Below are 25,050 nucleotides of genomic sequence, written 5' to 3' on the forward strand. Positions count from 1 at the left end.
CCTAGTTCCCTTATCTAATATAATAATAATCTTATGTCTATCCTTCTCCCCGATCTCTAGCTGGTAATAACCAGATCAAAGATCCTTAGCTGTCCCTGATCTCTAGTTGGTAATAACTAGATCAAATATCCTTATCTATCCCTGATCTCTAGCTGGTAATAACCAGATCAAAGATCTACCTTGAAGAACATCATCCTACTCAATAATTGAGCCTTTAATTCTTACAACTTTGTTGAAACTGTTCCGTATAGCGCCCTAGATCTGATTTCATCCCTGGCACCAATACAATCACCATACTATCTCTTTGTGCAGATGTACCCTTGACAAATTCCTTGGAAACTTATCTGAAAACTCACAGACTAATCCAGTCTATCTTGATTCCACTCATACAACCTAGGTAGTGTCCATCACACTAGCTAAGGTTCTACGCATCCCCCTGCAGTAGATCTCCAACTCTAATTACAAATATCATAAACACAGTGCCAGCTATTGCAAGGATTTCTTCGTTTTAATTCAGGTGTTATCATTCTTTTTCTTGCAACGCATCACCGCCTCATACTTGGCTAACCATTCATATCCAAAATCCTTATGTTGTAGCTGCCTTCAAAGATGCTTTGGGTAGTAGTTGATATGTTCACCGGTCTTAATGTGCTTCTGATCAAATTTCTTCATACCTGATCTCTTCCCTTCCTGTAGCTTGACCTTGAATACCTTTGAAAAAAATGGAGTTAATTCCTTCTGAAACCTTACCTTTGATCCTGTTGCTTCAGTCGTAATATCACCAGTGTAGTAGTCGTTCACATTCTGGTTCTAGCTGGGGAGTAGTTCAACACATCGCTAATGAACCTTAATATAACCCATTCATTTCGTTCCTGTATTCTCTGCTTGTCGGACTTATCCATGTCATTGAAGTATAAAATGATTTGGAACATTTACTATTAATCCATTATACCCCACTTGGTACAAGTAATAATTCCTGAAATGTCTCTTTCCTTGATCCTTATCTTGTAATAACCAGATCAATGATCAAATCCTGAAGACATTGTCCTGTCATGTAATGGGGAATTTAAAATCTTCATTCCTAGCAGGCGATATCAACGAGTCCCATGACACAATGCTCTATCTAATTCACTTCTAAGTCACATACTTCTTCAGGTGAACCAGAAATTTTCCCCGCCAAACTAATATCATTCTTTTATAACGTCCCTGATACCAAATCCACCCATGCCCAAGTCTTGAAACATACCCGACAACTTCTTGTATACTCAGCTGAATCGTTACTGACCAATTTAGTTTCCATTCAATCTGATCTATATACTTCAAGTAATGTCCCCCTTCTTCAATACGTTAGCCTTTCTTCAGGCCCATATCAAAGCTCTCATAAGACAAGCTCAACCAATTCCCCTATGAATCCCTTTACCACTCATATTCTAACTCTTCCTTGTAAAAGTTGCTAATCCTTCCTCAACAAGTACTCATATCTCAGCCCCTCGTATAACAACCTCGCGATATGTACCTCATATCTAAATCTTTTCTGGGTGACACGCAACACTGAACTTTCCAGCTCATTATCTAACCAAAAACAAAGACTATCAAATCCATTGGTCACTTCCGAGGATCTAGTCTCGGGCTCTAAATGTAACAAGGAATCCCAGTCTTGATGGCCAACCTGTGAGCTAAACCCACTTCCTGTCAAGACCAGGAGCCATAGAACCATCAAGGGTTCTCCTTTTTCAATCACTGAGTAGCCACCCTTACTAAATTCCACGGACAAGAATATCATCACCTGTATTCCTTATATCTTAAATAACATGGACCTCTTTACTACCCAAGCACAGATAACCATCACATGCATTGGAGCGGCCCTGACTCTCCGACCCGTCTCAGAGTTTAACCCATAAATGAATCATCATCTCCAGCTACAACCATTTGTATCATAATCCAAACTGGATTGATCAACCCACCAAACCAATTGACATATACTGTCTCTATCTTACCACTTTCGACATCCTTCTGCCACAAATGCCTAATACAACTACTCTGTCTCAATCTGTCCTCCTCATATTATCAAGAACGGGATTAGCTATGCCCATTCACTAACTAGTTCCTGAACAAACTCAAACCTTCCTCAAAACTAGAGGATAATGCTTCCAAAGCCTTCCATACAAAAATCCTTATCTGTTTCCCCCTCGGTTTAACTAACACTGGTGTCCAGCGGTCATGATATACAAAGCAGCTTATTTCCCCCAGTAAACCTACTGTTTCGTCCATCTAATCCCCTCTATCAACTCTCACAGTCTGACTCACATATCAGCAAACATCTGCTGCGAATCTCAGGGGAAGATGGAGGATTCCAACCCTAACTATCATCTGCAACCCTTACTAAAATAAATCCAGGTCCAATTAACCATTCTGAGCACATACAATCTGAGTTAATCTGTCTTCGCTGACTAAACCCCTCAGCCCTGACGTTCATACCTAGAACTATCCCAAGGGCAGATCCAAATTACCTAATAATGATGCACACATAAAGCATACCAAACACCAATTTACAATATTATGCATAAATTATCAGATTTCATTACCATTAGATGCATTCATACTTACTATGCTTTCCATACCGATAAACAGGTATAGCATATAAGTTCAATTTAAACATATAATCACCTGCAATCCATATACCAATCATTATCAAAGTATTCATCCACATGCAAGAGCAATGCTAATTAGCATGCCTCAATATCATCACACAGCAGTCAAGGGTCATGCCCTATCAGTATCTCATGCTCCTTATTAATCATACCAGTTAATACACTTATATTTCATTCAAGCACTTACGCATACAATTTCATGTATTCAATTACAAACCTTTGAGTCAAGCTTGTCTTTAGCGGCGAGTGTACATGTCCATCCAGTCTTCAAGAACCCATAAACCTAGACTGCTTTGATACCAAGTTGTAACGCCCTAGGTAACCAAGATCGTTACACTATGTGTTTAAAATAGTGCAAGACTTGCTAATCGAGTCATTTAAACAAAATGTGAATCTAATGTCATCAACATATTAAAAATAAAATATTTTGGTCATAAACAGGTTATTTTCATTAAAAATGACAATTTAATACATGGAAACTCAAAATAGGGTTTAAATGACATATTTCCAACAAATTCCCGAAGTTATAAATAACTCAGGCCACTCTAATGGCAAAATACACATTTTAGGTTTTCGTACCTGTACAATCCCTCGACCGTGGTGGCCGAGCAGCTGACAATGTACACGTCGCCCCGGCCTCCTAATCAAGGTCCTAAGCCTTATTAGGAAATTTGGGTCGTTACAGTTACAGTGCCATAGCAGCCCAACTTTTGTAATTAAAGACCAACTTTTAAGGTGTCATTCTTAATATGATTTTTTTGAGTTTTGTGTCACTCTCAAGTGACTCCCATGTAAGTTCCTATAGGCCACAATCAATGAGTACTAAAAGAGACATGCTCAGGACCGTCGTAATTTCTCCATTTTCTTGTGAGTTCTATTATCGAATGATGAAACCCGTTAGGTCATGCCATCTGGTCATAAGAAAGTGACACTTATTGCAAAGGACCCAAAGGACTGTGACAGGATCCCAGGTCCTGTCGTAGAGACTATAGAGCCATTATAGGTGAATGATAAAACATAGTAGATTGCTCTCAATCCATAAGAGCCATTGCAGACGCCAGAGGGGCCACTAGCAAGGTCCCTCACCAATATGAGAGTTGTCCATAATGCAAGTGACCAGGCACCCTCGGTCCCCTAGTCACTTGGAGGGTATAAGAGATATCATGCACATGGAACAAAGCAGCGAAAATGAAAATCTTACATAAAGTGCGTATGGAATGAAGCATGCAAGTAGATAATAGCGAGAAGGAAAAATTCAAAATCTTTTGCAAAATAACATCAGACATGGCTATGTAAAGTAAGCAAGTTCATTGTCAATATATATCAAAAAGGGCCCAGAAAAGGCCAATATTCATTCAGAAATGAGGATAACTCAATATACATAGTGGAAAAGATAAAGTAAGGGGAAGCCAAGCCTATGCCGTGATAGTGGGGTGGCCGCCATCACCAGTGGCATGTGGCGCCATCACTGAGGCGACCCCGCCAATTTTTCCTCACTGGAGATAACTTCACCAACGTTGCCCTTGCCAGTTGCATCCTCACTGATGCCTCCTCGCTAGGAGTACCCTCGCTAGTCATACGACCCTTGCTTGTAGCACCTCCATCAACGGTCTCAGCGACGATTTTCTCCAACTCCCCGCCTTTGTCACCCTCACCTTCGCCAGTATTCTCAGCGATGCGACCTGGGAAGTAGGCTATGATCTCTGTAGTGGAGAGTTCACCGAAGAAGCTGAGTTCGATGTTGCATTTGAACCTCTAGATGGAAAACAACATATTGTTCATTTTGTCGCTGCCACTCCTGTTAGCCGCTTCAATCTCGCTCTGAAATTTACCATCCTCGTTTATGTGAATCACTTCGAGAGCATTGTTTTGAGCCTTCCAAGCGACAAATTCCTATCAAGCTTGCTCAGCAGTCTGGTTGGAATTCTCTTGGGCGTAGTGAGTCTTGGAAAGTTCTTGCGCAATGGAGGGAAGTGGAACAGATCTTATCAAGCTCTTTCTTGGTGGCGTCAAAGTCTGAGCAGGTCTTCTGAAGTTTCTTCTTGGTGGCCTTTCATTGTCTTTTGCCCAAGGCCTGGTTCTCGACCTCTCGGTCAAGTTGCTAGTGGAAGTTCACCACAGTCAGCGCCACCTGAAAAAAAAAATTAACTGTGTTACCAACATCCGGTGGAAAAATGAAAGTGAAAAGAGGCGGCCTAAGTAGTTAACATGGTAATGTTCTCCATCTGCTAGAGGAAAGTCGATAGAAGAGCTGGTGGTTGGCAAAAGTCAGGCGCGAAGTATACGAAGCCCTAAAGCCATAGTCTCTACCATCCCTTTCACCATGCCTACCGTTGCCTAGAGAGGCACATGAAGGGGTAGTTTTGAAGCCGTCGACACACCAGGGAGCGAGGCGCTCGAGGGCGCAGTGGGAAGCAAGGCGCTCGCAGGTGCAGCAGGAAGTGAAACGATCCCTATAGAAGATCTCGATGGCCCGGGGTCAGTGGCAATGTTAGTCTGAATGCGAATCCATACCCCCTTGGCCTTCCCTCGTGTCTGGTCTCGAGGCGTTGATCACTTCTTTTTCTTCTCAAGTTTATCTAGTATGGTCAACACTCGAGTATAGTACATCGGTGGATCCATGGCCTCCGCAATCCCAAGTTCAACAAACTAGTACAACAAAATAAAATAAACGCATCACACAAGATAAGCGCAGCTGAACAATCGACCTCAAAGATAAACACTCCTAAGGGACGATCATTAAATACCAAGTGAATCACTAAGTGGAGGTTCACTTGAACACACTTTTGGATTCGATTGGTTATCCATAAAAGTTTTGTCGGTCCAATTACCCATGGGAGACTTGATAGATGCCTCATCGTCCATGCAATGCTAGCGACTACTAGAACCTACATAAGGAAAATGGCACAGCGTGGCAAGTTCATTTTCCATGATAAGAGGGAAATTATCCCACAAGGTTAGGAAATAAGCACCTAGAAAAGTCACTATAGACTCCCCCTACTCTGGGGTAGGCTCGGAAGGTCCGACCATTGGCTAGGCCCTGAGCTTGCTGGCGGTTGGCAAGGCCAGAGTATTACCAATTTTCCTTATGGATGAATGGGTGAGATGTGGAGCTAAAGGTCCATTCACCTTAGAAGTGATCCCCACTCGGTGGGCAGGGGCGGGGCACGCTGTTGCTAGTGGGACCATTGTCTGTACTATGGTTGGTTGAGGGTTCAACTTTCCCAGCATCGGTGACCTCATCATGAGCTACTAGGATACCCCTCGTAATGATACGCTGGACAGATGGAAGAGGTCTAGACAATTTCAGCGAGTGATGCACCACCAACAAGCCATTGGTTCGTAGGTTGTCATCAGTTAGAAGGTAGTGGGCATTTGTGTACTTCAGGGGAACCTGCTTTTAGAGATATTCTAGATGCTCCATGTAACCAAGCAATGCCTTTCGACGAGCAAGGGTACCTATCAAAAGCAAAAAATATGTTAGCATGAGATAGGATAAAGCGAGTGAGACAACCCTCACTAGTCGCGCGTAGCTCTCACTCATCGCCATTTGCAAGGTTGTCCTTACCCATAGGCAAGGACAATAGACAAAGTCGCGTAAGGGAAGTTGTAACGCCCTAGTTAGCTAGGACCGTTAAACTGTGTGTTTAAAATAGTGCTTAACTCGCTAAGAGAGTCATTTGGACTTAAATGTGTAATTAAAGACTAAATCAATGTTAGGTATTAAAAATTTTGGTCAACGAAGTAATTACTTTTCACTAAAATTATTAAGTTTACACACAGGATCCAAAAAAGTGTTTACAGACTGATAAAAGACAAGTAAAATACAAATTAGTCATCCTAAGTGACAAAATAGGGTTCAACCCTTGTCCTCCCAAGCTATCCCGACCGTGGCAGTCGAGTAGGCTACATATGTACCACCCCTGAAGCTCTCTAGCGTTCCCTTCCCCTTACTTGCACCACATAGAACCCATGAGCCAAGGCTCAGCAAGAAAACTTAAGTCAATAGTTAAAAATGAGCAACAGTATATAAACAGTAAACTTAATCGATAAATTCAATGAGCAACATGACATGAGCAATAAGCTTAGCAATAATAACCTACTCAATGAAACACATAATCCAATCTCAATAATCAATACAGTTAGTTAAGTGCAATCACCACTTCTGTTTATTTGTATAACAATCAGGCCCGGCGCCCTTAGGCCGAGTCCTTTGGTCTTATAGCCAACCCCGGCACGCTTAGGCCAGGCTACATTCCGCACGCTTGCTATCGGCCCCGACGCCCCTAGGCCAACCTTCAGAATAGATATAATCACAGATATATTGCACATCACATAATTAGATGCAGCATATACAAGCATGCCCTGCTAGATATTCTAAAATACAATTATAGCCATATTCTCACATATAGTCATAGTCAGACTCATATTTATTAATAGGGGTCCAAGCCCCGATCACAACCTGGGTGCAGTTTTCTTATCTCGAGTCCCGAGCACCTAGCGTATGGAAATCTCGAGCACGATCCCTATCCCTTAGCCCTAGAGGTATAACCTAGTCACATGCAATAACGGTAATCATCAATCACTTAGACTATTAAGAGTTTCAAGGTGTAATTCTAGCCTCCGAGATCTCGAATTCTACTAAACTGGGTAGTAGAATCATTCCTAAGCCTTTATGTTTGAGTTCCCGAGCTTAAAAACCTTAATTAGCCAATGTCCTCCATTTGAGTTGCGTCGCCCCTGGAAAGCGTCGCGGCCCTCTGCAAATCAGAGGGCCCGAGTCCTCATATCCCTAGACATGCACTAAGGCAGTATACAGAACACCTTAGGCTTCTGTGTTGGATCTAGTGATTATAAGTCTCGAGCTCAATTGTTATCTTGAGAGGCAGTCTAATAATAGCCTATGTATCGTGCTGTCCACCCCCAAACTCGAGTTGTTCACATCACTGTTATCCAGATATTCTACTTGGCTATTTTCCCACTTATTCATCTGCCAACTGTACCCGAGCTGAGTAATTGAACTCGTGCTAATTTCAGGGTACACCATTTGCCCCCCAAACTCTTGCTCTTGCTTGATGTCATCACCTTCTGACATGCACAGTAGGGAATTTTAGGCTTCTATCATGTAAAATCATGCTTGCCCACTACTCAAGTATTAGATATGTGACTGCCTGCGATTGGCGTCCATTCAGGTTTCGAGGAGTGTGACAACTATCCTGTCAACTTTTTGCCTCCGTATGGTTCATTTACTCTAGGCCTTTGGATCTTGCGCTACCCCAATTGTATGTCCCAAATTAATTCTCGTATTTTACGTATAAATAGGACGATCAGTCCTGAAATCTTACCATCTTTGCATTCAAAAAATTTCCTTTTCAAAAAGCAAAGTTTCCATTTTCCCTCTCCAACTTCTCCCAAAAACCTTCATCGCTTTTCATACTTTTGTTAGCTTTCAAGGAGCTTCATGTGGACATATCAATATCTTCTTTAAACGAACATATACTCTGTAAGTATTTCCTCACATGGTTTGAATTTTTTTTAATTCTTTATTTTCCAGTGAGTTTTTTACTTCAAAAAGTTCTCATTGTTCAATATCGTTTAGGCTATGTCTGAGTGTAAACAGGAAATAGGATTTGGTTTAGGATAAATGCATGAAATCAGACTTGTTTAGAATAAGGAACTTATAAATCTGGGCAATTTTTCTGGGTTATTATGAGAAAATTCTAATGGTAAATCGGTTCGAATACCTATTTGGGATGTAGAGGACAAATGGGTTTTAGGTTTAATCCTAGATAGCTTAGATGTTACGATTCCTTAGGCAGTTTTTCATTAAACCGCTTGCAAAAAGAAAGTAGTGGATCTGACGGTTCTAATATGCGAATCCTGAAGTATGTAGGGATTTTAAGAAATCGAAGCGCGTGGCCTAGGATTCTGCATGGGACAACATTTGAGGCTAGGGCAAAGCTTAGCTCATATAAAATTTCAAATTTCGAAAGTAAACCAATTAAACCTTCTAATCTTCCGTACCTCTACAATCATAGCTCGAAGCTATTTTAGGTCGCCTATTAATAGGCCGCTTTGTCATCAGGTGAGATAAATCACGGCACCCACAATGAAGAATTTTGCGAGCTCCTCTACTAAAAACAAAAACAAGGGCAAGTAGATCGCCTTTGACTCTCTTATCCGTCACTTTGGTCCTGTGGTGGAGAGAAAGATTGTAGTCAACCCCAACGCTTTTTTTGAGATTGAGCATATAGTCTCTTGGATAATGACTCAGGGGAAGGTAAACAAGATTCTGCTGAGTCACAAGATCGGGATGGGAGCTAACGATCTTATTGCCCGAACTGTGCTTGAGGGAGAACAGAGTTGCACCCCTTTCCAAGATGACTACGGAGCTTGGAGTGATGAGCACCTGAAGGTCGGTGCCTTCCTCCCACTGGACCAATATTTCATAGATTCTGAACTACGTTACACTGGCTCATTTTCAACTCCCCCCAAGCTCATACAAGCTTTTGGCGAGGTTAAAATATTTGTTTGTAAGGCATGAGTGGGAGGTCCCCACCCCAGCAGACATCCTATACTTCTTCTGCCTCAAGGCCATTCCTGACCAGAAAGAGCGAGGTGACGGATTTTACTACCTCACCGCTTCCCGAACTCTGCCTCCTTCCTCTACCTTCCCAGCCACCCAAATGATTATAAAGATTTATTCTTTATGTAAAATGGGTTCAAGAACTGCGGCCATCGATATTGCAACCATCCTCGTAAGTCTTCTATCTTTTGTGAATTTAGCACGTGAACTTTTATCACTTTCATTGTAAAAAAAAAAATTATATATTCTGACTGAATTCGTTCCTTATGCAACTATATTCGCCAGGACAGGGCGATCTGTGACCCTCGGGGATCAATATGAGACCTTGTCTAGTCTTCCTCATAGGGAAAGAGACTATCATCAGATTGTGAACGACACCACCATGGTGGCTTGAAAGCTGATTAGCAAGGGTCAGACATTAGCTCTGAGGACCCGAGCTCCTCTTCCTGTCATCCCTAAGCTCCCCCCTTCTCAAGAGGCCTTGCCAAACAATGAGGATGTCAAGCAGGATGAAGACGTGGCATCAGAGGCCTGATCTTGAGCGAGTTACATCCGGGGCAGAAGTTGGCCTCTCCGACCAAGGTAACCCATACCCTTTAAGAGAGTCAGATCGGGTTGCTGCCAGTTATAGGCTAATTCAATTTAACCCTAGACAGCTCGTTAACCATCACCCTACCGATCCGGACCTAAACATAACCCTCCTCCAATGCGTGGATCATTTGGTGGTATGCTATGATCCTAGCTATCCCAAAGGCACCGTCATAGTTGATAACACTTTACATTTTAGATCCACCATTTTTTAGGAGTATGGGACAAACCGTAGGTCTTGGCCTTCCTTGATCAGGCGCGTATGCCCGTGGTTTTAGGCAGTATGTAGATGAGTCCAGCCCCAAGGAAGGACCTGAACCTCCTAGGATCCAGGAGGTCATAGCTTTAGGTTCCCCCTTCCTCCGTTAATCCCAGAGTTGGAGGTTGTGCCGAGCCCGGTCAATACCCCCGAGCTGATCATAATAGATTCCTCCCCTAGCCTGGAGGGTAGAATTCTTGTTCTTTTTCTTGTATTTATAATATCTTTGAAGCATTACTCCTGTGAACTGAATCCTCTGTTCGCTCTTTTTTCAGGTGAAGAGATGGAATTGCCAGGAGCTCCATATTTGAGGGGTATCTTTAAGGTCGGTGGGACCAGAGCCGGTCCCGTGGTGAAAAGGCCTAGGGTGGCAAAGAAAACTACCCCTAGGACGGGCGGTATCACTTAGTCCCCACCTAAGGGTAAAGGTGTTAGCACTGCTCAGGAGCATCCACCAAGAAAGCTCCGCTCTACTCTGGTAATAACGGTTACTGTTCAGCAAGCTCCTCCTCCTCCTCCTCAACACATGCCTTCCTCACATCCTCAAGTAATTCAAAGTGAGGTCCCCATTCAAAGCAAGATTCCCATTGTCCGGATCCTGGTTGAGCCACACGATCTGGACAAGATCCCTGAGGCTTTTCGGAGTATTTGTATGAGACGGCAAGCCACATGGTGTGCCATACGTACAAAGCTAGTGCCAGGGATTTGAGGGCCATAAAAGAGTGCATCCCAGAAGACGTCCTCGAATCTGCTATGGGGATGAACCTTACTGTGAGTCCTTTTCCCCCTTCCTAACCTTTCCTCTTTTTTTTTATTATATATTTTTTTTACTTGCTTCGTTATTCTGTAGTCTATCTTGGCTCAATATCGAAGCATATCTCATGTTAAATCCGGAAATGAGGAACTTCGAACTGACTTAAATGTTGCTCAAGAGAATGAGCATGCCACCAAAGCCGCTCTGAGTGTTGCCCAAGAGAACGAGCAGGGTGCCAAAGCTGCTCTTATTTCTTCTCAAGAGGGCGAGCAGTCTGCGAAGGCTGCCCTATCCACCTCTTAGGCTAAAGTCGTGGAGGTGAGTCACCGTGCAGATTAGTTTTAGGCGGAAAACAAAGAACTCAAAACGAAGCTGATTGAGTCCAAGGCTAAGGCCAAGGAGGAAGCTGCAGTGTCCTCGTCGCAAATGGAGGAGATGCTTTACTGTAGCTGAGCCTTTACCAGGACGGGAACTTTTCCTTCATGCAGCCCGAGTTGTGGGACCCGTATCTTACTAAATTCAAGATTCGATTATCACAGGAACCCTCGGAGATTGGTGAGTCTTCCGGAGCTGCAGAGGGGGATGGTGTGAAGGTGACCTCGGTGGAGCTTGCAGACGGAGCCTAATGAATCTTTTATTCAACCTTTTTATTGTTATTATTTTTTTTAATTTCTGTAACAGCCCCTTGGGACCAAAACAATTGCCTTCGGGCTTAGTTCCAGGTTTTTTCTCCTCGAGATGACAATATTCTTTTAATATACACCTAACTTGTGATCTATTTCTCTTTCCCTTAGTTGATTATTTTCTCATGTTTATGAATCCTTCGACTATTGTACATTCAAAATCTTAGGGATTGACTTTTAGATCAAGATAGATCTTATCGATATCTTCATTGTAACCAAGATTTTGCTTGCTTATTTACGTCACACCTGTTAAGAATCAATCCTCTGACCTGGTTATATCCAGGGTGTAACGACCCAAAATTACTATTATGGCTTAAGGGCCCTGATTAGTGTGCCGGGAGGGCATAATTGGTTTATGTGTGAGTTTATTGATTTAATGCATGATTATATTCTAAGCATGCTTGAATGATTATATGAATGTAATTGTGGTTAAATGTTATGTGGATGCCAAAAATCCACCAAGAAAAAAATCCCCAGTACATGGTTAAATACAAGGCTAAAGGACACTTAGTCAGTGTGGACGCTCAATATTCCATGCATGTAAAAGATCCTAGGCACACGCTAAGGTCCCATGAAGGCCTAAACGCATGTCTTAGCCACGGGACGCTCGGGCCATCGTCCTTTGGTAGCAGCCTCGCATCAACTCGTGATGCATGAGGTCCTAGCCACATCATCACGGCCTCGCCTGGCCATACCCCAGGCGCGCATCGATGGCCTCTCTCGGCCATACCCCAGGCACGAGGCCCGCCTCGCGCGCGCATCTCCGGCCTCGCTCGGCCATGCCCCAGGCATGCGGCCCGCCTCGCGTGCGCACCTCCGACCTCGCTCGGCCACGCCCCAGGCATGCGGCCCGCCTCGCGTGCGCACCTCCGACCTCGCTCGGCCACGCCCCAGGCATGCGGCCCGCCTTGCGCGCGTACCACCGGCCTTGCTCAGCCACACCCCAGGCGCGCGGCCCACCTCGCTCGGCCATGCCCCAGGCACACAGCCCGCCTCGCGTGCACACCTCCCATCTCGCTCAGCCACGCTGTCAGGTGACCATGCGAAGGAGGCCTCGTGAAGGAATAAGAGCCGCGCCGTCAGGCGACCATGCGGAGGAGGCCTCGTGAGGGAATAGGAGTCGCGCCGTCAGGCGACCATGCGGAGGAGGACTCATGAAGGAGTAGGAGCCGCGCCGTTAGGTGGCCGTGTGGAGGATGCCTTGCGAAGGAGTAGGTGCCACGCCATCAATAGGCCTTCCAAGGAGGCCTCGCAAAGGAAAAGGAGCCATGCCATCAATAGGCCTTCCGAGGAGGCCTCGCGAAGGGATAGGAGCCACGCCATGGCCATCAAAGTTTGAGTGGCATGGGAGCCACGCCACCAGGTGGCCACGTGAATGAGGCCACGTGTCAAGGGAGCCGCGCCACTAAGGGGCTCGCGAGGAAGGCATCTCGCCTCGCACGCTTAAACATCTGTTGAGGCCACATGCCTATCACCTATGCTTGTGGGCAACCTCGGGGTGCTTCAGGCATCTCGTGCCAAGGGCCCGAGAGCCTCGCCTCACGTCACGACCATTACATGCACCAAGTGTCCCATGCCCTATACCTTGAGACTCCAATGCTTAGAGGTTCGGGTACGAGTCGAATGGAACATACTTGTACGATCTAGTACTGGGTACGGCCCTTAAGACCCTGTATGTCGAAGTACGGACACCCGTACCAGTGGGGGAGTGGGAATGCTGGGATAGGAGTTATGGCCCGTACGTCTACGGCCAGGAGTCAGAGTCGACACCACTACCACCTGCACCACTATGTCTGTCACCACTACTCTGACATGGGTACAAACAAGTAGTGGAGACATCCTCCTGACGCCTGCCCCTGTACTGGATGCATGACCACAACCTCTAAAACCACTTGGTCTGCTGGACCACCATGTACCCAGGGCCATTAGAGCCTACTATAAAATGAACTCTAACTCCACCTGAAAGGGGGTTGGAAAATTCATTGTATGCAGAGGCTATAGAGCAATACATATTTTTCACTCCATTGTTCATCTATGTTTATCCTTTGATAAGTTCACTCTAAGTTTTGATCTAAAGATTGCCACATTTACGTTTGAGATTTCCGACCTAATTTCGTTGACGAGATTTCACCGTCAATAGTTTGGCGCCATCTGTGGGAAGAACAAGCATCAAGCCAGTGTTCTTCCATTACTTCCAACAAAGAAAGATTCTAAGACGTTCAAAATGCCTACGGCAAATACAAGAGGTTGAGGTTCGCTGAGACGAAGTAGAGCGAAGGGCTTCCAAGAAAGACCCCCCTCCACCCGAGCATGGAGGTGGACTGAAAGAACCTCTTCCCCCAGGGGAGGAGAGGGAATCATCGTCCCCAACTATCCAGCCCGACGGAGGTCATTCAGAGCCACTAGTGTTTCCACTTAACCGGCCTCGGTTGACCCCACGCTCAGGCCACCAGGACCTCGGTCCCTCGACGCACTGGCCAGGCAAGGGTCCCGGGGTACGCTCGGTAATTTCCAGCTCAAGGACGCGCTTCTACAAGGATGAGATTCATGAGTTGGATAAAAAGACTCGAAGGTTGGAAACCATGATAGAGAACATGCAGGAGGTTTTAAACGACCTACTGCAAGGGAAGTCAAGCATACCCCTCCCTAAGCGTAAAGGGAAGGAGCACGAAAAAGGGGAAAGCACTGTCCCCGTAGACGATGGGGGAACCAAACTTTCCACCAGTAAAACCCCCCAGACAAAGTACCAGGGGGGACCTAGGCCAATGAAATATCCCTAGAAGCAAAGGTGGAGAGAAGGTGATGGTCGTAAGAACGAGGCCGAAGTCCCCTCAAAAGAGGCACCCCCTGGCCTAAGAAAAGAGCTCCACGGAGAGAGGTCAGAAGTGAGAGACGTACCCCCCACGGTTCCCCCAAGGGACACAACCAAGGCAAGGGATCAGCCCGAGAACCCGCAAAACTCCTTATGCAAAAAGAGGAGGGGACTAGACACCAAAATGCGATGCCCTCGATGCAAGATCCCCACTTCACTTGGGGGGCACATGGATGACGAAGAATTCGACCGTGATTCACCCTTCACATGGGAGATTCAAGATGAGCGAATGGCCACTGGCTTCAGAGAGCCTCGCATGACTCCGTACGAGGGTACTACAGACCAAAAATATCATTTAGACTCCTTCAATAACTTGATGAGGTTAAGAGGGGTCAACAACAGGGCAAAGTGTCATTGCTTCGCCGTTACACTTAAAGGAGTGGCGTACAAGTGGTTCAAGAGGTTAAGCCCAGGAACAATTGAGTCATGGCAACAATTCTCTGATGAATTTCTTCAGCAACACCATGCAGCGTGTGATTACGTCATGCCAACTACCAGCCTCGCTAACATAAAACAAGGCGAGAATGAAAGTCTGAAGGACTACATCCATAGGTTCAGTATAGAAGCAACAAAGGTGGGAGGTTTGACCAAAGCGGAGCACAAGATGGCTATTACAGCCGGAGTTCGTCCAGGAAGCAAGTTATGGGGGAGCATGCTCAAAAGAGAAGTTACGAATTTGGATGACTTCGAGAGAGAGCACAGAAGTACATACGTGTGGAAGAGGGCCATAAGAACCTCTATGTGGAAGAAAGCGAACCTTCCTCCAGTTGCTCTACTACTAACACGTTTGAAGATTCCATACAGAAGGGGGCGTCGCACTAGAGGGGTCGCTAACCAAGTTTGAGATTGAACGAAGACCATCTAGCCATGAAAGTCGCGACCCGAGGGGAGATCACCTCAAAAATAGACGCTTGAGAAAAGGGTCTCCAAAGTAGATGCTTGAGAAAAGGGTCTCAAAAGTAGACGCTTGAGAAAAGGGATTCCAAAAATGGACGCTTGAGAAAAGGGTCTCCAAAAATAGACGCTTGAGAAAAGGGTCTCCAATGTAGACGTTAGTAAAAAGGGTCTCAAAGTAGACGCTTCCAAAAAGGGTCTCAAAGAAGACGCTTGCAAAAAGGGCCTCAAAGAAGACGCTTGCAAAAATAGTACTATGCCTAATGACGAAAGGGACGCTTCTCGCAAGATATAATAAGCGCGCGCACACATAGATAAAAGGATAGCTAGAACCTAAAGGGTCAACGTATCCTTATAGATACAACCAAGGTGCACCAAAGAGAGACCTATCGAACCCCCATTCGCATGGGCTCCAAAAAACCTCGAGCATCAAAAATACAAAAAAAAAAACGATAAAAAAAATAAAAAGGAAGAGAAGAGTCTACAAGAACGCCTAAAGGCCTCCTTATAGACTGGGGGGCAAGTGTGGATGCCAAAAATCCAAAAAAGAAAAAAATCCCCAATACATGGTTAAATACAAGGCTAAAGGACACTTAGTCAGTGTGGACGCTCAATATTCCAGGCACGTAAAAGATCCCAGGCACACACTAAGGTCCCATGAAGGCCTAAACGCGTGTCTTAGCCACGGGACGCTCGGGCCATCGTCCTTTGGTAGCAACCTCGCATCAACTCGTGATGCATGAGGTCCCAGCCGCATCATCACGGCCTCGCTTGGGCATACCCCAGGCATGCATTGATGGCCTCACTCGGCCACACCCCAGGCACGCGGCCCGCCTCGCCCGCGCACCTCCGGCCTCGCTCGGCCATGGCCCAAGCACGCGGCCCACTCACGCGCGCACCTCCGGCCTTGCTCGGCCACGCCCCAGGCACACGGCCTGCCTTGCGCGCGTACCTCCGGCCTCGCTCGGCCACGCCCCAGGCACGCGGCCCGCCTCGTGCGCGCACCTCCGGCCTCGCTCGGCCACGCCCCAGGCACACAGCCCGCCTCGTGCGCGCACCTTTGGCCTCGCTCGGCCACACCCCAGGCACACAGCCCGCCTCGCGCGCGCACCTCCGGCCTCGCTCGGCAACGCCCCAGACGCGCGGCCCGCCTCGCGCGCGCACCTCCGGCCTCACTCGGCCATGCCCCAGGCACGCAGCCTACCTCGCGCGCACACCTCCCGTCTCGCTCAGCCACGCCGTCAGGGGACCATGCGGAGGAGGCCTCGTGAAGGAATAGGAGCCGCGCCGTCAGGCGACCATGCGGAGGAGGCCTCGTGAGGGAATAGGAGCCGCGCCATCAGGCAACCATGCGGAGGAGGCCTCGTGAAGGAATAGGAGTCACGCCGTTAGGTGGCCGTGCTGAGGACGCCTCGCGAAGGAGTAAGAGCCACGCCATCAATAGGCCTTCCAAGGAGGCCTCGCGAAGGAAAAAGAGCCATGCCATCAATTGGCCTTCCGAGGAGGCCTCGCGAAGGGATAGGAGCCACGCCATGGCCATCAAAGTCTGAATGGCGTGGGAGCCACGCCACCAGGTGGCCACGTGAATGAGGCCACGTGTCAAGGGAGTCGCGCCACTAAGGGGCTCGCGAGGAAGGCATCTCGCCTCGCACCCTTAAACATCTGTCGAGGCCACATGCCTATCACCTATGCTCGTGGGCGACCTCGGGATGCTTTAGGCATCTCTTGCCAAGGGCCCGAGAGCCTAGCCTCACGCCACGACCATTACATGCACGAAGTGTCCCATGCCCTATACCTTGAGACTCCAATGCTTAGAGGTTCGGGTACGAGTCGAATGGAACATACTTGTACGATCTAGTACTGGGTACGGCCCATAAGACCTTGTATGTCAAAGTACGGACACCCATACCAGTGGGGGAGTGGGAATGCTAGGATAGGAGTTATGGCCCGTAAGTCTACGGCCAGGAGCCAGAGTCGACACCACTACCACCTGCGCCACTATGTCTGTCACAACTCCTCTAACATGGGTACAGACAAGTAGTGGAGACATCCTCCTAACGCCTGCCCCTCTACTGGATGCACAACCACAACCTTTGAAACCACCATCCTGATAGAGTACTTATGTACCACTTGGTCTCCTGGACCACCATGTACCCAGGGCCATTAGAGCTTACTATAAAATGAACTCTAACTCCACCTGAATGGGGGTTGGAAAATTCATTGTATGCAGAGGCTATAGAGCAATACATATTTTTCACTTCATTGTTCATCTATGTTTATCCTTCGATAAGTTCACTCTAAGTTTTGATATAAAGATTGCCACATTTACCTTTGAGTTTTCCGACCTAATTTCGTTGACGAGATTTCACCGTCAACATGTTATATCTATGAGAACCATATTATTATGTGGGTAGGTCTGCAGCGTGCGACTTGAGGCGATCTTAGGGAGCCAGTTAGCGGGAAAGTCACAGTGGGGCTTAATATTTGACTTGGGGCAAGTCAAGGGGTATTCTGGGAACTAGATGATTATTTGGGTTATCAGGTTATTGAAATAAATAAATGAAGATATATTCGAGGTTAGGATGCTTAGGCGGGAATATTGGGGAATTTTACCATTTTGCCCTCGGGGACGTTTCCGCCACCCCGAGCCTCGGGATTGATTTAATTAACCAAGGATAGATTTAACAAAACAGAAACCAGTGCAACAAAAGAGATAAATCGGCCCTTTAATAGTTCTTCTCCTCTTCTCTCTTCTCTCTCAAGAAAGCTATAGGAAACTAAGGTGAATTCAGCTGGAAATCTTATGATTTGAGCTGAAGTTTGAGGAATTAGCTCAGCTCTAACCAAGAAAAAGCACTCAACCAAGGCCAAGGTAAGAATTGAGATTTGTTTTTGGGAGTTAGAATTCTGTGTTTTGACTGAATATTAAGGGTGTTTATGGTTTGATGTTTAATGGCTGAATTGAAGCTGAGAAGCTGGGTTTTAGCTCAGAAGTTGTTAAGCAAGTAGTCCATCAAATAAGGTACGCTTCAAATCGTAATTTAGAGGTTAAAATTTGAGTTTGCATGACTGGCTTTTTTATTTTGAGCTACTGGGTTTCTGAAATCAAAGTGGAGTTTTAATGAGTTTTTAAGCTGGATTTCTGTTCGATTATGCTGTTAGAATCGTGCTAAAAGTCTTGTGATTAATGGGTTTTGGTATTAGGGTACTTTGGGGTGGTTTTGAATAAGGTTAGGATGTTAGAAATGGTGGATTTTCTAGGCACAAAAGGGTCAGCCGCGATTCTATTCTAGAGAACTGCAGCCCTACAAAGCAAGCAGCCAGGGAGGCCCGGCCGAAGGGGAGCGTCGCGGCGCAACAGGGCAGGGCCACGGCGCGTGTCTGTCTTTTGAAGGGCTTGGTTTCTGTTTAAGGGGCGGGCCGCGGCTAGGTTTCAGGGGCCGCAGCCCTTAGGTGCATTTTTTATCTTTTGGGGATTTTAAGTGCGGGAACCTAACCTAAGGTGCTCGGGATCGATTTCACCACCGTGTTTGGTGGAATTTGATGTCCCGGAAGCTAGCATTGTACCCGGAAACCTTTATTTGAATATTAATGGAATCCATTACCTTGGTTGTGACTAGGTATTAAGCTAGGGCTCGGGAAGCAGATCGTGCTCGAGAGACTTCGCTTGAAACAGTGAACGTGGAAACTAAAGGTAAGAAAACTGCACCCGATTGTGTAATTGTAATGGGACTAAGGGTTCCCTAAAATGCATGCTTTGAAAGGATGGTATTATGCCATGTAAATAGTAAACCAACGGCCTAAGAGTGCCAAGGTTACACTAGCGCAAAGGGCGCGGCTCGGCCACTGGTAGCCGAGGACGGCTTATTATGCACTGAGCTCGGTTTAAGCGGGCCAGAATCAGTGGGGTAAACAGAGGGTGCAGCCTAAGTTGTCGGCCCTGATAATCGTGTAACTTGATTGTTATTAACGTTTAATTGCATCTTTGATTCTGACTACATGTTATGTGGTTATTTTGAGTGTTAAGTGTTTGATCATGCTTAAAGGATTAATTATCTATTATTGTTGTTTGTGATGCATATTATGTTTTCTTGCTGGGCCTTGGCTCACGGGTGCTATGTGGTGCAGGTAAAGGCAAGGTAAAAATTGATCAGCCCTGACTTGGAGAACTCTGTGAGCTGAATGTACATGACCAGCTGCTCAGCCGCCACGATTGAGGGGAAGGCAGGAACATGGGAACCAGAAATGTCTGTTTTGTCTTAGAATGGCTGATGGTTGTCTGTATTTTGGAGATTCTGTAAACTGACTTTTAAACACTGTTTCTTTTTTGGGATCCCATGTGTAAAACTGTTTAATTTTATAAAATGTATCTTTTGAGACCAAAACCATTTTTAACCCTAGCACATTCATGGTTAGTGACACGTTTTTAGTTAAATGACTTGATTAGCATGTCCTGCACCTTTATAATTACACAATGTAGTGGTCTTGGCTATTCAGGGCGTTACAACTTGGTATCAGAGCGTCCTAGGTTTAAGGGTTCCTGAAGACCGGCTGGACATGTACATTCGCTGCTAGAGACAAGCTCGATTTAGGGTTTGGTAATGTGTATATGTGCTTATATGCTTATATGCCTGAAATGAGTTATGAATGTTGTTATTTATTGGGTTAATAGGAAGCATGAGATACTGATAGGGCCTGGCCCTTGACTGTTGTATGAAAATATTGAGGCATGCTTATTAGCATTGTCGTGCATGTAAGTGAATAGTTGAATGACTAACTGTATATTGTGCATGGATGAATGCTTTTCTCTTGGCTGTCATGTGGCAATGTTAGGGCATGCTTATCAGCAGCCGGTGCATGTGGATGAATGTGCCTATATTCTGAATGTTTGTGATTGGTTATGTTCCTTTGATGGATTTTGGAGAAGCTTTTGCCCTGTCATCATGGTCTGACTGCCGAGTCGTTGATTGCAGATTGACTTGGATAGCTATGTGTCCAAGAAAATCCACACGGCTAGCTGCCACTAGGTCTGGGACCAGGGGTGATGACCAGGGCCAAATTCCTCCACCAATTCCTGAAAACTAGCAACAACTCATGGCAGATATGCAAGCACGAGTACAGAGTCAAGATGAACATATTCGCTTGTTGCGACAACAGGCTCCATCAGGGAGTGCTACCCCTATTGTACCACCTGCAGTGGTACCAGTCGTACAGTCTGGGGAGGTTGGGAACAGGTGGGATCCGTTATATGAGCGGTTCAGGAAGCAACAACCTCCAATCTTTGAGGGGGGACCTGATCCATTGAAGGCTGAGCAATGGCTGACTATGATCACAACTATTCTGGATTTCATGAGAGTAGAGGGGCATGACAGAGTGGCTTGTGCCACGTATATGTTGAGAGAGGATGCCCGCATCTGGTAGGAAGTGGCATCACAGACTAGGGATGTGACTGCTTTGAGTTTGGAAGGCTTCAGAGACTTGTTTAGCCAGAAATACTACAATGTTGTCGTGAGGGCAACAAAAGTTAATGAGTTTGTGGGTTTGGTACAGGGCAATATGACTGTTACTGAGTATGCCCTAAAATTTGACAGGCTTGCAAAGTTTGCACCAGATCTTGTGCCTACTGATGCTGCTAGGCAGGATAGATTCATCAGGGGGCTTAATGCTATGATAGCCCGGGATGTTAGGATTACAACGGTACCTGGAGGAACAACTTATGGCCAGGCCGTTGAAAAGGCTCTTACCGCTGAGGAAGCGGAGAACAAGATTTGGAGGGAAAGTGCGGTGAGGCGCGAGGGCCGCAGAGTGGTGCCTCCTTATTCAGGGACAGGTAGGGGTGGAGGCCCCAATGACTTCAAGAGAAAGACTCCTGACACTTCGACCACTACTGGTCCTGATAGGAGGGGTCGGGGTGGTCAGGGTGGCCGTCAGGGTGGCGGCGAGGCATGGCGAACCTATCCAGAGTGCCCGAGGTGTAGAAGGCATCACCTGGGCGAATGTCAAGCCAAAGCTTGTTTTGTGTGCGGAACAGTGGGGCATCTCAGGAAAGACTGCCCAACAGTGAAGAAAGGTGAAGTAGGAAAGGTGGATAGCTTGACTCCAGCTTGAGTATTCACTTTGACGCAGGCCGAGGCCGAGGCTAGTCCCTCAGTAGTGACAGGCCAACTTTCTAGCGCTGGTTCGCCTTTTACTATAATGATTGATTCTGGTGCTACACATTCCTTTGTTTCTATTAAAGTGATTGATAGATTGTGTAGACCTAGTGAATATCAGACTGCGGGGTTTGGGACTTTATTGCCTACAGGGGAACTGGTAATTTCTAGAAGATGGATTAGGGCACTTCCAGTGATGGTTGATAGTAGGGAACTTTTGATGGATTTGATTGAGCTAGACATGGAGGATTTTGACATGATTCTGGGGATGGACTGGTTGGTCAGATATGGGGATAATATTGACTATAGGAAGAAGATGGTGAATTTTGAGCTTGAGGGCGAGGATCCTTTTGTCTTTGTGGGTGCGGTATGTGGACCCCGCGTACCCATGATTTCAGTATTGAGAGCCAGAGACTTATTGCAGGGGGGATGCATAGGTTTTCTGGCCAGTGTAGTGGATACCACTAGGGTTATGCTAGCAGGGTCGGGAGAGACCAGATTGGTGTGGGATTTTTTGGACGTATTTCCTGAGGATCTACCAGGGTTGCCGCCACACAGGGAGATTCAGTTAGCACCGGGGACAGAGCCAGTATCAAGGACACCATATAGAATGGCACTGGCAGAGTTGAAGGAACTAAAGATACAGCTGCAGGAGCTTCTGGATTTGGGATTCATCAGACCTAGTTACTCACCATGGGGCGCTCCAGTGTTATTTGTTAAGAAGAAGGACGGGACATTGAGGATGTGTATAGACTACAGAGAATTGAACAAGTTGACTATAAAGAATAAGTACCCTCTACCAAGGATTGATGACCTGTTCAATCAGCTGCAGGGAAAGACAGTGTTCTCAAAGATTGATCTACGATCCGTTATCACCAGTTGAGAATCAAAGATGAGGATATACCAAAGACGGCCTTCCGGACGCAATATGGGCACTATGAGTTCTTGGTCATGTCTTTTGGTTTGACCAATGCCCTGGCAGCCTTTATGGATTTCATGAACAGGGTGTTCAAGTACTTCTTAGATCAGTTCGTCATTGTCTTCAACGATGACATTCTAGTATACTCCAGTTCAGAGGCAGAGCATGAGCAGCATCTTCGACAGGTTTTACAGAGATTAAGCGAACACCAGTGATATGCTAAGTTTAAGAAGTTTGAATTTTGGTTACCAGAGATGACTTTCCTTGGGCATATAGTTGGTGCAGAAGGGAGATCTGTCAAAGGTGGAAGCAGTGAGAGATTGGCCGAGGCCAAGGAACGCCTCGGAGGTGCAGAGTTTCCTTGGGTTGGCAGGTTATTACAGGTGGTTTGTGGAGGGATTCTGAAAGATCACTTCACCAATGATAGAGTGGACAAGAAAGAATCAGAGGTTTGTTTGGTCAGAGAAGTGTGAGAACAGTTTCCAAGAGTTGAAGCGACGACTTATATCTGCACCTGTGCTGAGTCTTCCTTCAGAGGAAGGAAAGTTTGTGGTTTATTGTGATGCGTCGAGGATGGGTTTAGGCTGCGTGCTGATGCAGAATGAGAAAGTTATAGCTTATGCATCGCGGCAACTGAAAGAGTATGAACATCGGTATCCTGCTCATGATTTGGAACTAGCAGCAATGGTATTCGCACTGAAGGTGTGGCGTCATTATCTGTATGGGGAGAAGTGCAAGATATACACTGACCATAAGAGCTTGAAATACTTCTTCACCCAGAAGGATCTGAATATGAGGCAAAGGCATTGGCTAGAGTTAGTTAAGGACTATGATTATGATATTCTGTATCACCCAGGGAAAGCCAATGTTGTAGCAGATGCATTGAGCCAGAGGGGCCCAGGACAATTGTACAATTCCACCCAGATCTCGAGAGAGTTAGCTGATAAGATGGCCAGGGCAAAGATAAAATTGGTGGTGGGCCAGTTAGCTAATATCACCTTGCAGTTGACCCTGCTAGAGAAGATCAAGGAGGGACAATTGGTGGATGCGCAGTTGCAAGATGTTAGGCAGCATGTCCTAGTTAGGACAGCTAAGGATTATTCCGTTTCTGAGATTGGTATACTTCGATATCAGGGATGGACTTGTGTTCCAGCAAATGAGGGGATCAGACGAGAGATACTGGATGAGTCTCACACTACGCCATACTCGCTTCATCCGGGTACCACAAACATGTATCAGGATCTACAGACATTATGTTGATGGCCCGGGATGAAGAAGGATGTGGTAGAGTATGTGTCTAGATGTTTGACATGTCAGCAGGTAAAGGCTGAGCATCACCGGCTAGCGGGATTGCTTCAGCCTTTGGGTATCCTAGAGTGGAAGTGGGAGAACATCACGATGGATTTTGTGGGAGGACTACCCAGGATAGTGGGACTTTGTGACTCAGTGTGGGTGATAGTAGACAGAAACACCAAGTTAGCTCATTTTCTGCCAGTGAAGTCGACCTATACAGTGGAACAGTATGCAGAGTTGTATGTGAGGAAGATAGTTCATCTCCATGGGGTTCCAAAGTCTATTTTATCTGATCAAGATCCTATCTTTACCTATAAGTTTTGGGGAGCTCTACAGAGAGCTATGGGGACCCAGTAGAAGTTTAGCACAGCTTTCTATCCTCAGACTAATGGACAGTCTAAGAGGACAATTCAGGTGTTTGAGGACATGCTTAGGGCGTGTGTGATTGACTTCGAGGGATGTTGGAGTAAGTATCTTACATTGATTGAGTTCTCATATAACAAAAGCTATCAATCCACGATTGGAGTGGCTCCTTATTAAATGTTATATGGAAGAAAGTGTAGATCACCCAATCATTGGGATGAGATGGGTGAGAGGAAGTATTTAGGGCCAGATATGGTTCAGAAGACTAATGAAGCTATTGAGAATATTCGAGCTAGAATGCTTGCCTCACAGAGTAGGCAGAAAAGCTACGCTGATCCTAAGCGTAGGGACGTGGAGTTCCAGGTTGGGGACCATGTGTTTCTGCGAGTTTCACCATTGAGAGGGGTGAGGAGATTTGGGGTAAAGGGCAAGCTGAGCCCTCGGTTTGTTGGACCTTTCGAGATTCTAGAAAGGATTGGACAGGTGGCTTACAGGTTGGCCTTGCCACCGTCACTATCAGGAGTTCATGATGTATTCCATGTCTCCATGTTGCGGAAGTATGTTTCGGATACGACGCATGTGCTGAAGTATGAGAACTTGGAGTTACAGACAGATTTGTCCTATGAAGAGCGGCCAGTTCAGATTTTGGATCGAAAGGACAAACTTCTACGGAATAAGACGATTCCGTTAGTTAAAGTGTTATGGAAAAATAGCAAGGTCGAGGAAGCGACTTGGGAGTTAGAGGCAGCGATGCAGGATCAATATCCCGAGCTATTCAGGTAAATTTCGAGGACGAAATTCTCAGTAGGAGGGGATAGTTGTAACGACCCAAAATTACTGTTAAGGCTTGAGGGCCCTGATTAGTGTGCCGGGAGGGCATAATTGGTTTATGTGTCAGTTTATTGATTTAATGCATGATTATATACTAAGCATGCTTGAATGATTATATGAATGTAATTGTGGTTAAATGTTATATCTGTGAGAACCACATTATTATGTGGGTAGGTCTGCAGCGTGCGACTTAAGGCAATCTTAG

The 25,050-nt window shown here is 46.0% G+C and overlaps 1 protein-coding gene across 1 annotated transcript; it reads left to right on the forward strand.

The window, feature by feature from the left end:
- Positions 1-11,320: 11,320 nt before the first annotated feature.
- On the forward strand, positions 11,321-24,785 carry LOC133832494 (uncharacterized; the record flags this gene model as incomplete). The annotated part of the gene is made up of 2 exons (XM_062262831.1): positions 11,321-11,431; positions 24,327-24,785. Coding segments are annotated over exons 1-2 (570 nt in total), but the record flags the coding sequence as incomplete, so codon positions are not given.
- Between the last annotated feature and the right edge of the window lie 265 nt (positions 24,786-25,050).

The sequence above is a fragment of the Humulus lupulus genome, chromosome 4 (genome assembly GCF_963169125.1).
Source record: "Humulus lupulus chromosome 4, drHumLupu1.1, whole genome shotgun sequence".
Classification (NCBI taxonomy): Eukaryota; Viridiplantae; Streptophyta; class Magnoliopsida; order Rosales; family Cannabaceae; genus Humulus; species Humulus lupulus.